This window comes from Ylistrum balloti, unplaced genomic scaffold, assembly GCF_031769215.1.
Source record: "Ylistrum balloti isolate Yb309-2 unplaced genomic scaffold, AGI_CSIRO_Ybal_v1 Utg369920, whole genome shotgun sequence".
In the NCBI taxonomy this organism is placed as follows: domain Eukaryota; kingdom Metazoa; phylum Mollusca; class Bivalvia; order Pectinida; family Pectinidae; genus Ylistrum; species Ylistrum balloti.
In genome coordinates, this window is record NW_026782038.1 from 672,874 (window position 1) to 688,155 (window position 15,282).

Consider the following 15,282-nt stretch of genomic DNA (forward strand, 5'->3'; position numbering starts at 1 on the left):
ACGATGATGATGATGATGATGATGATGATGATGATGATGATCAATTGATGATGAAATGATGATGATGATGATGATGATAGTATTTCAAGGTGATTGTGAGGAAGATGTTAATATTATGTTATGTGTATGAAAATGACAAGGGTGGTGTATGGGTGAAGATGCTGTTGGTAATAAAGATGTACATGTAACCGAAAAGATGTATATAATGTGAATGGTGTATGAAAGGTATTCTTATTATGTAATGCAAAAATGTGTGGGAAAAAAAATAGCAAATATCTGCCGAAGCTAACATCAACCTTGACAACCTACAATCTATAACGCCTCTTGGTGTAGGTTATTGACCTTGAAGTGGTACTTTATCGTATCAGACGAGTTGTTGAGTGGTGGACCTTGATTTGCATGTAGCACAATGACCTACGAAACCTGTACCTGCACACCAGAAAATTACTTGTCGTCTATAAGCCAAATGGACTGCATTCTATGATCATATTTGCCGACATTGAACCATGATTAAAACCATACCTACTGGTCTGAAGGTATTGAACCTTGAAATAGGATAACAACCTACAGAAAACAGTTTGAGATAACATACCAACTTTAGATAAGCAACAACATGTTATTCTTTGGTATCTCAATAGATCGACAACTATCGGACAGTCATTCACTTACAGGGCGAACAAAAGAGGCGAACAAATTTCCCCTTGAAATAATACATTTTTAAAATCTGAATAATCAGACATCCTATTTTACTCAACATTGTACATCCTTACACAGCGGTCTTATTAGTTTCAGCACATTTTATACGATAATGTTTGGTATAATCCACAAATAAAGACGTTTTCCTTTTTTCAACGTACAATTAATTAATGTCTGTAAGGCGTCCACCACTGTAGATGGATTTTATCTAAACCCAAAATGAGCATCTGTTATCGTATGATACTTCATTTGAAATGTTCTATAAAATTGGACTGTATTTAAACAAAGAAACATATATCCTTGTTGACATTTATATTGTCTCTTAAACTTACATTCCGGTTTCTTATGTTGGTTTATCTGGACATGTTCTATCCCTAATGAGATCACCACTTATAGAAACCATAATGTAAATCTTGTATTCCCTATACCTGTTTTTCATAGTGGTTCGAATATGTATTAAAACAAAGAAAACTCTATCAAAACCAACCTTCAGGTTAATGCCTTTCTCCGCTCAATATTGGTTATAGGAAATCTTATCAATTACTTATTGGACCAACATTGAATGTAATATTTACCTCATGGATATCACAGGATATGGAAAGTTCATAACACTTCAAGATTGACCAATGAACAGTATAAATTAAAAAAAAATATGAGTACTTTTGTTGCACTTAAACAATATTTCACCATGCACTGGTTAAAGGCATTGAAATGTTGGACATATTTGCTTTTTAAGTACAAAAATACTATAAACCAAAATCAGTATGATTACTAGCTTATCTTAAAAATATAGAATTATATGTGTCTTCCAGTTTCTGAAACGAGTGATTTTGCTTTCATACAATAAGATTCGTGATCCCTCAAAGATGGCCTGTTGGTATGGTTGTGAGCTATCATAAATCTTAATCAAGCGATATGCTTATTTACTGACAACATACATTTTAATAATATCATAATCAAATGTTTGAAAGTCCTTGCAATTATTTTCTGTGCATATCAATCAAAGCAGAAATATAATTTTGTACGAGACATTCAACTGAATGGTTTCTGGTTGTTAGAATCCCCACCTCATGCAAATTTGACTAATAAATCAGTTATTATGATAATAAAAAAAAGTTAAAAAAAGGAAGTGAGATTGAGTCTGCTGGGATTTGAACGGTTCCCGCAAGGGCGAGGTCAAAATACAAAGTTCACAGGTTGCCTGAACATCGGTGTGATGGAGCGCTGGACAGGACGTGTGGCCCTTATAACGGGTGCTTCGGTTGGAATAGGAGCTGCTCTCGCCAAGAAACTAGTTCAACATGGCATGAAAGTTATTGGTTGTGCTCGAAACGTGCAGAAAATTCAGGTAATAAAAATATTTTCATGATTGAGCTCAATTTTGTATTATGTCTAAGGGAAGCTACTCGTACGAATCTCACAGAAGTTGTTTACCTGCATCACAACTATAGCAAGAAGAAACATACGATATTATTCTTCACAGATATGGGAAAATAGATAAATATTGTAGAAAGAGGAGACACCTTCGATTCCGTGAGATATTTTGAGTACAGTAGAGATAATACTTACGGTACTTCTTCCCAGGCAATATTTTAGAAAGTTATTGTTCCTATAATATATATCAGATGTTAATTAGGACGATCAAAGGAAAATCTGTGATTGGTAATAATTAATTTTAAATATGTTAACACTAAAACTATAAATACACTTTTAATGAATAATTCACCCATTATTGTTTAGAACTATTTATACTAGTCGTAGTTAATTAAGTGTTTATGTTGGACAGGGACGTACAATGCAATATTCTATTGTGTGTAATTGAGTTGGATTTCTAGCTACATGTATAAGGAGAATTTATGTCATGTGACACCACTTATTGCGGAGGTGTGAGAGAGTTTCAATATCAGAAAAAAAACATTTAACATGCATTGTGCATGTAGTCTGTCTACAAATAAAAAAAACGGAAGTGAGCCAAACTGGGAAGGGAAGTAACTCATACAGGTTTGCATTTTCCGCTGAGGGATGTTTTTCGCTAGTTTGTGTACGGAGAAACGACTCAAATATTCAATAATAGTCATAATTATACGTATTTTTACTTTGTTTCTACATCATTAAACTTTCCGTTTGTGTTCTACATATAAACCAGTAATATTAGGTTACAGTACTGAGCTGTTTGTACTGTTAAAAAGCCAGTTAATTATACAGATACTTAATACACGTGTAATAAAAATGAATGTGTTTTTTTTATAGATGAATTAATTATAGAATATATGAATATAAATGGAAAATGATATTGTATGAATTATACAAATAAATATGAATGATGAATAAAGAATACATATATAATTAAAACACAGTACATGTTTACAGTTTTTGAAAAAAAAATGGAAGACAATATAAATGAAAACGCTATTAATACAAATGACGGTGTGGATATTTCTGTCCGATTGTACATATCTTATATACATTACTCTCTATATTCTCTTTGGTGTGTTTACACACAGGACCTAGCCGATGAGTTAAAGACAGAGAAGGGTTCTCTAACGGCCATTAAATGTGATGTCTCCAAGGAGGATGAGATGCTGGCCATGTTCGCGAAGGTCAAGGCTGACTTTGGAGGCGTGGACATTTGTGTCTGCAATGCCGGCCTGTCCCACGACGCCCCCATTCTGACCGGCGATACACAACAATGGAGGGAGATGTTGGACGTAGGTACCTCACGATATCGTGTGAGAGTTGTAGCGGCATAGTAGCTTGTTGTGTGAATATTTGTTTGCCGGTTGGTGAAAACACGTTAGCGTGTTTGTTCACATGATTTACATCACTGTCCTTGAAACACGTTATCGTTACTGGCACTCAATCATGGAGGATGCCACATTGGGTGACCGGTGTAATTATAGCGTAACGGAACGTGTATCTTATATCCTGATAACATTAAAAAATAGTGTAAGGTATATACACATCCAAAACAACAGGTTGAAATTATATCAATATTTTGTATGTTTAGTAATTTTATCAGACCTAATATCTTACGTTATGATAGAAAGAAGTTTGCTTAAATCCTCGTTATTGGTATAATACCATTTGTTATAGTTTTACGCTTATACGCACACAGTTATTCTGCGAAATTCGAATCAGGGCACAGTCGTATTGTGATGTTTACTCAAGAAATGGAATAAATGGTATGTGGATTTTAAAGAACTCGAATCAGATTTTGACCAATCTTAACCACCCTTTTCTAAAACAACTCTTCTATGAAAACATTAGATTTTCCCTCTCTGTACACCAACATACACAATTCAAAAACTGAAAGAACGCCTTTCCTTTTTCTTTTTTAATGATATTTTTCAAGAAAGATGAGTGGCAGTACAAATACATGGTTGTGAACTATACTTAAGCTTATTTCGTGAAAAATACGTCCAAATCGAATTAAAAATATACGGATATCGAAGTCATAAAAATGAACAGGTTTTTGGTGAACACCTTTGTCGAGTGTGGTCATATCGTCCAACAGACTATTGGGATACCTATATTACATGGGAGGTGAAACTGAGCCACTGATGGCTGACTTGTTTTTGTTTTCATACGAGTTGAATTTATCGAAGAGCTTGTCAGAACAGGTCACAAAGACCTTGCAAAGTCCCCCCAATTTCACTTTCAGATAATTGAATACATCTTGTTTAAAAAGAAGAAGAGATATGACCACTTCCATATATATATTCACCAGAACTGGAAGTCAAGGACACGACAGTCTGTTCTAAAATGTGTCAATCTTTCATTTTGTTTATACTTTGTCCTGGTTTTATTTAATTTGAGTTTGGATTATGATTATGTTGGCATGATGCTGTTGTTACGCACATCAAACACTATGTTATTACCCCTTTATATGATTCACTTCAATGTCAGTACACAAAATAAAGAAAATCCTTCTTTTTATATGTTTATTTCCGTGTGGTATAATTCTTATCCCACCATTGATTTTGGGACTGATCAGAGAAAAAAATGGCTGACAGAAGCACAGCTTGGATTTTTTGACTGATCAGGAAAACAAAATTGTTTTTGAGGGAACATCTGGACTTATTCTCCACATTTTTTTTCGAAATTCCCCTGTAAAGCCTCTCTTTCCTCATATTTTGTCCTTTGTTTAATGGAGGTCGGTATTTTCTTTATTCGCACGTGACGTTTGTGTTACTGGATCAGTGTCGCTGGTGATGAAAGTGTAGCTATTCACTGTACATTTACATCTACCGTCTTCTCCCAGTCTTCGTTTTTACATTTTTACTCTTTACATTCTAAAATTGTCCTTTTGAGTTTGTGTGTCATGAAAAAGTGTCTATAACGACCACTACTTAACCGATTTTTAATGCTCAATTCCAAGATCTATATAAAGGAAAAATAATGAATTGCTTAGTTTGGTATCGAAGCACTGAGTTGTAAACAAAATTCAATATTTAACTATTAATTATATATGTTAACAGGTGAATGTGCTTGGCCTGGCAATATGCTCCAGAGAGGCTGTCAAACAGATGAGAGAGAAAGGAGTGGATGATGGTCACCTCATTCTTCTAAACAGGTACAGATACTGTGATTGTGTATTTTTTAAAAGAGACAAGTATGTTGAACTATTGTGTTTCTATCAGTTTGTTGGACTGTTGTGTTTTTGCCGGTGTGTTGTACTGATGTGTTTTGTCGGTGTGTTGTACTGTTGTGTTTTTGTCGGTGTGTTGTACTGTTTGTTTTTATCGGTGTGTTGTAATGTTAAGTTTTTGTCGGTGTGATGTACTGTTGTGCTTTTGTCTGTGTGTTGTACTGTTTGTTTTTATCGGTGTGTTGTACTGTTGTGTTATTGTCGGTGTGTTGTACTGTTGTGTTATTGTCGGTGTGTTGCACTGTTGTGTTTTTGTCAGTGTGTTGTACTGTTGTGTTTTTGTTAGTGTGTTGTACTGTTGTGTTTTTGTCGGTGTGTTGTGTTGTTTTTGTCGGTGAGTTGTAATGTTAAGTTTTTGTCGGTGTGTTGTACTGTCGTGTTATTGTCGGTATGTTAAGACTGTTACTTTCTGTCGCCAATATTTTGAATACTTTTAAGTACTTATATATTATCTTTAACTTTTGCTCTCTGCTTTGTAGTATGTCTGGTCATCGAATTATCCACAGTAGTCCTGGACATTTCTACACTGCTACCAAGTTCATGGTTACGGCCTTGACGGAATGTCTGAGACAGGAACTCAATGACCTCAAATCACACATCAGGGTCACGGTATGTTTAGGTGTGATAGTATTAAATAGCGGTTAACTCATATAATAGGCTATGTGTCCACATATGACAGGGTGATGGCCATTTATCGAGTAGAATGGCCCCACCATCTGTGAGCACTCTTCATGGGATAGGAAAACGTTTTGCTTTTGTTTGCTTGCTTTATGTTTGTTTATAGTTTGAAAGTTAGTAATTATTAAAGGTACTTGAAGCCTTTATACATATGTAGTGGTACAAAGGCAGGGTAACACACACATTCATTTCTGGCCTAAAATGAAATATCTAACTTATCATTTGAAATTTTTCTTTAAAATCTGCACTTAGTATGTTGGTAATCAAAACAACAGATAACCAGATAATTCAGTTGGTTAGGAGATCAGACTCAGACTGGTCGATCTCCATTGCATTGCTTCTTTCGTGTTACATATACAATGTCTTAACTACCCTCTAGAGTATCAGTCCAGGAATGGTTTACACGGAGTTTCAAGGTCGGATGTTCAAGGACATGAGTAAGGGAGACCAGATTTGCACTGCATATAAGGTAAGGTCAGATCTTGAGCCTTCAATTTATTGTAATGTAACCTCATATTGATTCTATCTGAGATAGTATGTTGGACTATGGATTTACCCGTAGTTTATATCGAACCCTTGTGACAGATGTTGTAATACATACTAAAACAAACATTTCTCTAAGTGAATAATTGTTGTGATTAACAATTTCCTTATTTTCTGCATTATCCCATACATGTTGTAGACACTGGAGGCTGGTGATGTAGTAGACGCCATTGTTTATGCTATAGGAACTCCAGGACACGTGCAGGTATATATATTACTTACGTTATTTAGTGTCTTTATGGTATTGTTTGGATCAGAAGCTTCCGTAAATCGTCACCACAGGCGTATGTATTATGTATCTGAAACATGAATTGACCATGATTTGTTACATGTACTTCAGTTCAGAGGTTAAGAAACGATTCTGGTATAAGGAAGGGTATCATTTTGTGTGTTACAGGTACATGATATTTTACTACGTCCTACGGAACAGAGCACGTGAAGGAACAAGATTTCCCCAAGACTCTCGACAACAGTTGTATCTGGGGGAGTGGACACAGAAATCAGCCCTACCTGTAGATGAGCTGATGTTACTAATATATGGGTTATCGTCCTTTAGAACTAAGTACTTGTTGGGAGAGATTATTATCGATCATATAATCAGCGGAACTTGACCAGAACTGCACTTTACATATCTATAACTAAATGTCTGTCAGAGCTTAGACTACAGTATGTAAGTCTTATTTGACTTGTCTGACTTATATGACCTTGACCTGGACCGTTAATGACATGGCTGCTTACTTAAATGGCAGCCGCCAGACATTTTCTCGAATTCGGAAAAAAAATCACGTATTCCTATGTGAGCCATAGACCTGAAACTTCGCTTTACATACTTGTCTGGTGGAGCTGACCTCGGTCTTGACTAGACACTTCGACATGCAATAAATTATGTGGAGCTTCCAATGTTTTCTTTAATACTTTTGTCCTAAAGACTAGATTGTCTGTAGGAACTAGTCTCATGAACTCCAGTCTACTGGCTGATTTTCTAAGGAGTAATAATATTAGACAGACAAGGAAAATTGACCCTATGTACCTTTCTTTTGGAGAAGAATCATAGCTTTTCGGCAGCACTTCAATATCAAATTATGAAATTACTGTTATCAAAATATTACCTATAGGCAAATAAAACATTTTCTATGATTTGAAATTTCGATTGCTTTTCTTTTGTCCATAATAAATTATGGTAAATTCGGATGATACTTCGATATAGTTTTGATAGACATTTCCTACTTTCTCGTTTCTTGGTGGACCAATGGATAATCCCGCAGCTGGCTTAATTTCCAAAGACATTTCAAATCTAGTGGAAATCCTTTACGATAAGTAACTGTGAAGACCAGAAGTTCAATTGGTGAGAGCGTCTGTCTAGAGTTCACAGATACCGAATTGGAAATAAGACAAGCTTCATTGCATTTCTACATTTCGTTAAAATGGTGTCACGTGACTAGGATTCGTACGTTGACCGAACGTTTGAACTTTGGACGGATTTTACTATGGTGAACTAAGCATGCCAGTCTTACATGTGTATTGTTTAGGATAAAAATAAGGTCACAGTGACATGTGTTGTCTTTCAATAGTCATGCGTATGTCCAAAAGAGCGTAGCTCTAGAGTATCTTTCACAGAAAAAAGGCCATCCAGTCGTTCGTTCTGACGTGCATGGATATATTAATGAAGTAGGCACTGCCTGAATTCATAATTTGATCAATAAGGTCACTTTATCATTATATTGTTTTGACCTGTTTTATGGATTCAAATTAAACCTGAACACAAAAGATGTTTATCAGTATGCGAACGTTCCGATGGCATTCCCCTTTAGTAAACTAAGTCGGGTACCTTCGTTATGTAGAGTCCGCGTAAGTATACATATCAAGTATTTGACAACATACGATACCAGCCAGTAATATTTATGATTGTTGTTTATTAGAATTATTAAGTACTTTTAGTATGTCTCTAATTTACATGACGGCAATCCTCGATACTCTGGGGTTACAATCACTTTCGCTCTCTGCACACCCCAGGAACGTGTCGGGTCAAAATTGAAGGCACAGGCGAAGTAATATGATTGGTTCCAGGAGAAAAAGACTGAACCATCATAGGCTGATTCTCTCCTTCGAAGATCACAAAGGAGCGACAACCAGCTTTAAAGCCATTACAATATACCGTTGCGCGACCTCGAGATTCGCATGACGTACATCAAAGAATCAAACTAGTCTTTTCGTCTAGTCTACAAAGTGTCGGACAAGGAACCTTCAATTTTGCCATGACATGTTCCAGGGATGCACAGAGCGAAAGTGGTCTTAACCCTGGAATATCGAGGATGTAGTGATCGTAACCTCTGGAGTATCGAGGATGTAGTGATCGTAACCCCTGGAGTATCGAGGATGTAGTGATCGTAACCTCTGGAATATCAAGGATGTAGTGATCGTAACCCCTGGAATATCAAGGATGTAGTGATCGTAACCCCTGGAATATCAAGGATGTAGTGATCGTAACCCCTGGAATATCAAGGATGTAGTGATCGTAACCCCTGGAATATCAAGGATGTAGTGATCGTAACCTCTGGAATATCGAGGATGTAGTGATCGTAACCTCTGGAATATCGAGGATGTAGTGATCGTAACCTCTGGAGTATCGAGGATGTAGTGATCGTAACCCCTGGAATATTAAGGATGTAGTGATCGTAACCTCTGGAATATCAAGGATTTAGTGATCGTAACCTCTGGAGTATCGAGGATGTAGTGATCGTAACCCCTGGAATATCAAGGATGTAGTGATCGTAACCCCTGGAATATCAAGGATGTAGTGATCGTAACCCCTGGAATATCAAGGATGTAGTGATCGTAACCTCTGGAATATCAAGGATGTAGTGATCGTAACCTCTGGAATATGGAGGATGTAGTGATCGTAACCTCTGGAATATCAAGAATGTAGTGATCGTAACCTCTGGAGTATCGAGGATGTAGTAACCGTCACCCCTGGAATATCAAGGATGTAGTGATCGTAACCTCTGGAGTATCGAGGATGTAGTGATCGTAACCTCTGGAGTATCAAGAATGTAGTGATCGTAACCTCTGGAGTATCGAGGATGTAGTGATCGTAACCCCTGGAATATCAAGGATGTAGTGATCGTAACCTCTGGAATATCAAGGATGTAGTGATCGTAACCTCTGGAATATCGAGGATGTAGTGATCGTAACCTCTGGAGTATCGAGGATGTAGTAACCGTCACCCCTGGAATATCAAGGATGTAGTGATCGTAACCTCTGGAGTATCGAGGATGTAGTGATCGTAACCTCTGGAGTATCAAGGATGTAGTGATCGTAACCCCTGGAATATCAAGGATGTAGTGATCGTAACCCCTGGAATATCGAGGATGCATGCAAGCTTGAAATGATATTTTGATCGAGTTAACCTACGAATGTGTCGAAAGTTCTTAGTCCGTTCTGCGAAATGAGTTTCAAGCCAGTTGGTCAAAGCTGATCACATATGCAATTTGTTGGAGATTTTTTCACATACATTACGCTCACTGTTGTCTCCATATTGATATTTTGTAGACTATACCCTCAGGCATATCTAGAGTAAAAACGCCACAGTTTCAATTGTTAAACTTTCAATCTGTTGCGGACACAAAACGATCAAAAACAATGTACTCGTGTCTACTGGGGTTGCGAATCGATTACGCAAGTGTATCCATCGTGTACAACACTAAACCGTAGCGGTCGTTTTGTGGGGTCGGTCGCTCACCCGAGTCTGATTTAAACATTTAACAACTGGTAATTTGTCGTAACACTGCAACCAATATGCTGTGCCAATCGACATCGAGACTCTCCTTTCCAGGCTTGATTATGTGTCAGACGATTTATGGGAGCGGAGATACAAGTAAGCTGTAGAAGAAAACATCTTTGTACACAATTACTAATATAAATCAGTGTCAATAGGGATCGCCTTTTTTTATTTCACAGACTTGATGATTAATTATGCAATCACCTATACTGAAGAACTAACTTGATATGATTTCTAACCTGAACAGAGTCGCTTGGATTTCATGCTCTGTACCATGCAGCATCATACATTATGTCCAATAAAACCAGTCAAGTTCGATCTGTCTCTAAACCAGTGAAGTTCCATATGTCTCTAAACCAGTCAAGTTCGATATGTCTCTAAACCAGTCAAGTTCGATCTGTCTCTAAACCGGTCAAGTTTGGTATGTCTCTAAACCAGTCAAGTTCGATCTGTCTCTTTCAATATGTCTCTAAACCAGTCAAGCTTTACCTGTCTCTAAACCGGTCAAGTTTGGTATGTCTCTAAACCGATCAAGTTCGATATGTCTCTAAACCAGTCAAGTTCGATCTGTCTCTAAACCGGTCAAGTTTGGTATGTCTCTAAACCAGTCAAGTTCGATCTGTCTCTTTCGATATTTCTCTAAACCAGTGAAGTTCGATATGTCTCTAAACCAGTGAAGTTCGATATGTCTCTAAACCGGTCAAGTTCGATATGTCTCTAAACCAGTCAAGTTCGATCTGTCTCTAAACCAGTCAAGTTTTGTATGTCTCTAAACCAGTCAAGTTCGATCTGTCTCTTTCGATATGTCTCTAAACCAGTCAAGCTTGACCTGTCTCTAAACAAGTCAAATTTGATCTGCCTCTAAACCGGTCAAGTTTGGTATGTCTCTAAACCGATCAAGTTCGATATGTCTCTAAACCGGTCAAGTTCGATCTGTCTCTAAACCGGTCAAGTTTGGTATGTCTCTAAACCAGTCAAGTTCGATCTGTCTCTTTCGATATTTCTCTAAACCAGTGAAGTTCGATATGTCTCTAAACCAGTGAAGTTTGATATGTCTCTAAACCGGTCAAGTTCGATATGTCTCTAAACCAGTCAAGTTCGATCTGTCTCTAAACCAGTCAAGTTTTGTATGTCTCTAAACCAGTCAAGTTCGATCTGTCTCTTTCGATATGTCTCTAAACCAGTCAAGCTTGACCTGTCTCTAAACAAGTCAAATTTGATCTGCCTCTAAACCGGTCAAGTTCGATATGTCTCTAAACCGGTCAAGTTCGATATGTCTCTAAACCGGTCAAGTTCGATCTGTCTCTAAACCGGTCAAGTTTGGTATGTCTCTAAACCAGTCAAGTTCGATCTGTCTCTAAACCAGTCAAGTTCGACCTGTCTCTAAACCGGTCAAGTTTGGTATGTCTCTAAACCAGTCAAGTTCGATCTGTCTCTTTCAATATGTCTCTAAACCAGTCAAGCTTGACCTGTCTCTGAACAAGTCAAATTTGATCTGTCTCTTTCGATATGTCTCTAAACCAGTCAAGCTTGACCTGTCTCTAAACAAGTCAAATTTGATCTGCCTCTAAACTGGTCAAGTTCGATATGTCTCTAAACCGGTCAAGTTCGATATGTCTCTAAACCAGTCAAGTTCGATATGTCTCTAAACCGGTCAAGTTTGGTATGTCTCTAAACCAGTCAAGTTCGATCTGTCTCTAAACCAGTCAAGTTCGATCTGTCTCTAAACCGGTCAAGTTTGGTATGTCTCTAAACCAGTCAAGCTTGACCTGTCTCTAAACAAGTCAAATTTGATCTGCCTCTAAACCGGTCAAGTTCGATATGTCTCTAAACCGGTCAAGTTCGATCTGTCTCTAAACCGGTCAAGTTTGGTATGTCTCTAAACCAGTCAAGTTCGATCTGTCTCTAAACCAGTCAAGTTCGATTTGTCTCTAAACCGGTCAAGTTTGGTATGTCTCTAAACCAGTCAAGTTCGATCTGTCTCTTTCAATATGTCTCTAAACCAGTCAAGCTTGACCTGTCTCTAAACAAGTCAAATTTGATCTGTCTCTAAACCGGTCAAGTTTGGTATGTCTCTAAACCAGTCAAGTTCGATCTGTCTCTTTCGATATGTCTCTAAACCAGTCAAGCTTGACCTGTCTCTAAACAAGTCAAATTTGATCTGCCTCTAAACCGGTCAAGTTCGATATGTCTCTAAACCGGTCAAGTTCGATATGTCTCTAAACCAGTCAAGTTCGATCTGTCTCTAAACCGGTCAAGTTTGGTATGTCTCTAAACCAGTCAAGTTCGATCTGTCTCTAAACCAGTCAAGTTCGATCTGTCTCTAAACCGGTCAAGTTTGGTATGTCTCTAAACCAGTCAAGCTTGACCTGTCTCTAAACAAGTCAAATTTGATCTGCCTCTAAACCGGTCAAGTCGATCTGTCTCTAAACCAGTCAAGTTCGACCTGTCTCTAAACCGGTCAAGTTTGGTATGTCTCTAAACCAGTCAAGTTCGACCTGTCTCTAAACCGGTCAAGTTTGGTATGTCTCTAAACCAGTCAAGTTCGATCTGTCTCTAAACCGGTCTAGTTTGGTATGTCTCTAAACCAGTCAAGTTCGATCCGTCTCTTTCAATATGTCTCTAAACCAGTCAAGCTTTACCTGTCTCTAAACAAGTCAAATTTGATCTGCCTCTAACCAGTCAAATTTTATCTTTCTCTAAATCTGTCAGGTTATATCTGTCTAAACCTGTAAACTTTAATCTGCCTTCAAATCAGTGAATTTCGATCACTCCCCTTTTTCGGCTAAATTGTACATGTACGCTTTTGTCAACAGCTCCGGGTTACCGACATGGTGCTCCTGACTTTTCCACTGAAGTCTGTAACTAAATCGTTACAAACTTTGAGGCGCCGTTTTACTTTTAATCAATATTGTATTTGATGTCACCAATTCATTATGGCGTTATCAACAATTTATTTACTAAGAATACTTTTATCATCAATTTCTTATAGTGATATCGTCAAATGAATTAGAGATATTACCAAAATGACTCCAATTCAAAATGAATTGGTTATATAACCGAACAGGCGATATCTTCAAATAATTAAGTGATACCACCTGTTCATTATAAAGTCACCAAATCATTATGACGATATAACATAAAAAGTTCGAAAAGAGGATGTCACCTGTTTAGAGTTGTCACTAAAACGATTATGTTATATCACCATAATTATGAATGATAATACTGCAATGTGTGTGTGACATCTCTTTATTATAGTAATATCACCTATTCAACTGGTGTCAATTAATTATGGTGATATTATCATGCTGTTGCATAGCATACATAATATACCACAAACTTAGATACATGTATGTTATTACAAAAGCAAACATGGGAGGTAATGCTGCGAATGTTGTACTACGGATCACGTGGACTTGGTACAAATTCCCAACCCACGGACCAGATATGTGTATCATGGTTACTATAATACGTCCATTTGTGTATGGACAATTTGTCAGAAATTCGTGCCAAGTCCCAGTACCATTAAGTAAGATCTATAAATTCTTGTATACATAGATCTAAGTCAGAGTAGTACAACATTCGCAACTCTCATGGGTGCATTTGTAATTACGGGATATTTTCTGAACGCCAGCACTTTTTCAATCAATAGGGATGTGTTTCTTTAGGAAGCAATGGCAAGTCTACACCTTTTCATATGCTATCATTTTTCACTCAGACATTTACCTGAGATTTATCTATGTTTCTTACATTTCAACATATTAGATGATTGATAATTTTGAAAACATTGAAATGTTATTATTAAAGTGATGAATGTGTGAAAATTCACTAGAAAAATGTGGACAATTTCATTTGAAAATTCAGCACTTAATTATATATACATGTACAAACAACAGATTATTATATTGGACGATTTAGCACCATCAACACATGACAATACAACGAAAGAATATAAACTGTTTTTCTTTCAAGTATTTGAAACAAAGAGGGAAAAAAACAAAACAATTGTGTAGGTTACAAACACTAATGCCGGTAATACATGTAATACTGGGCGTCAAGACTTGTATCCATAGTAATAGCCAGCAGAAAGGGGATGAATTACAGTATTTCATTTTATTCAACATTTTCAAGTTATCATTAGTTTTTTGAAATACAACAAGCTACAATGTATATGGTTTATCGTGAACGGGGCATCAGCAAGTCTATTTATAAATGGTATAAAAACAAGAGTGATACATTATTGGTGAAGAATCTTAGACTTAGGAAAGACAACTGCCTGGTAGACATCAATGCCTGGATGAACGCCAATATGCTTAAGCTTAACCAGGATAAGACGGACCTCATTGTTCTCGCACCAAAGCATCAACAAACACACGATATCCAGCTTAAAGTTGGTACAAAAACCATTAAGGCAGCTCCAGTTGTTATAAACCTGGGCGTATACTTCGACAGTTCAATGACCAGGGACAAGCAAGTGAATGTTATTGCAAAAAGCTATTTCTACCAACTTCGGAATATGGACATATTCAACAGTTCATGAGCATGGATGCATACAACACACTGTTGCATTCACTTGTGGCTTCTCACCTGGACTATCGGAACGCCCTTTTATATGAAATTCAAGTCTGACTCGGCAACTAGGCGCCTGAAGAAAAGTCCAGGACACTGCTGCGCGTCTGGTTTCCAGTACTAGAAAACGCGAGCACATTACACACGTGCTACATTCCTTACATTGGTTACCCGTGCATTATGGGTAACAGTACAAAATTCTGATGCACTCATACAAAGCACTTGATCGAACAGCTCCTAGTTATCTAACAGAGCTCGTCACTCCCTACCAGCCTTCACGTTCCTTACGGTCAGAGGCTGAGTCCCTGCTTTGTGTGCCTAAGTCGTGTACTGTGACTTATGGTGACCGATGTTTTGGGAAGGTTGCCGC

At 37.3% G+C, this 15,282-nt stretch overlaps 1 protein-coding gene across 1 annotated transcript; it reads left to right on the forward strand.

Annotated features, from left to right (window-relative positions):
• The first annotated feature begins 1,912 nt into the window (after positions 1-1,912).
• Positions 1,913-7,709, forward strand: LOC132546890 (dehydrogenase/reductase SDR family member 11-like). Its single transcript, XM_060210618.1, has 7 exons — positions 1,913-2,044; positions 3,201-3,404; positions 5,175-5,269; positions 5,824-5,953; positions 6,402-6,491; positions 6,705-6,770; positions 6,963-7,709. Exons 1-7 carry the CDS (start codon positions 1,913-1,915, stop codon positions 7,002-7,004), a joined length of 759 nt encoding a protein of 252 aa, XP_060066601.1. The 3' UTR covers positions 7,005-7,709.
• The last annotated feature ends 7,573 nt before the right edge of the window (positions 7,710-15,282 follow it).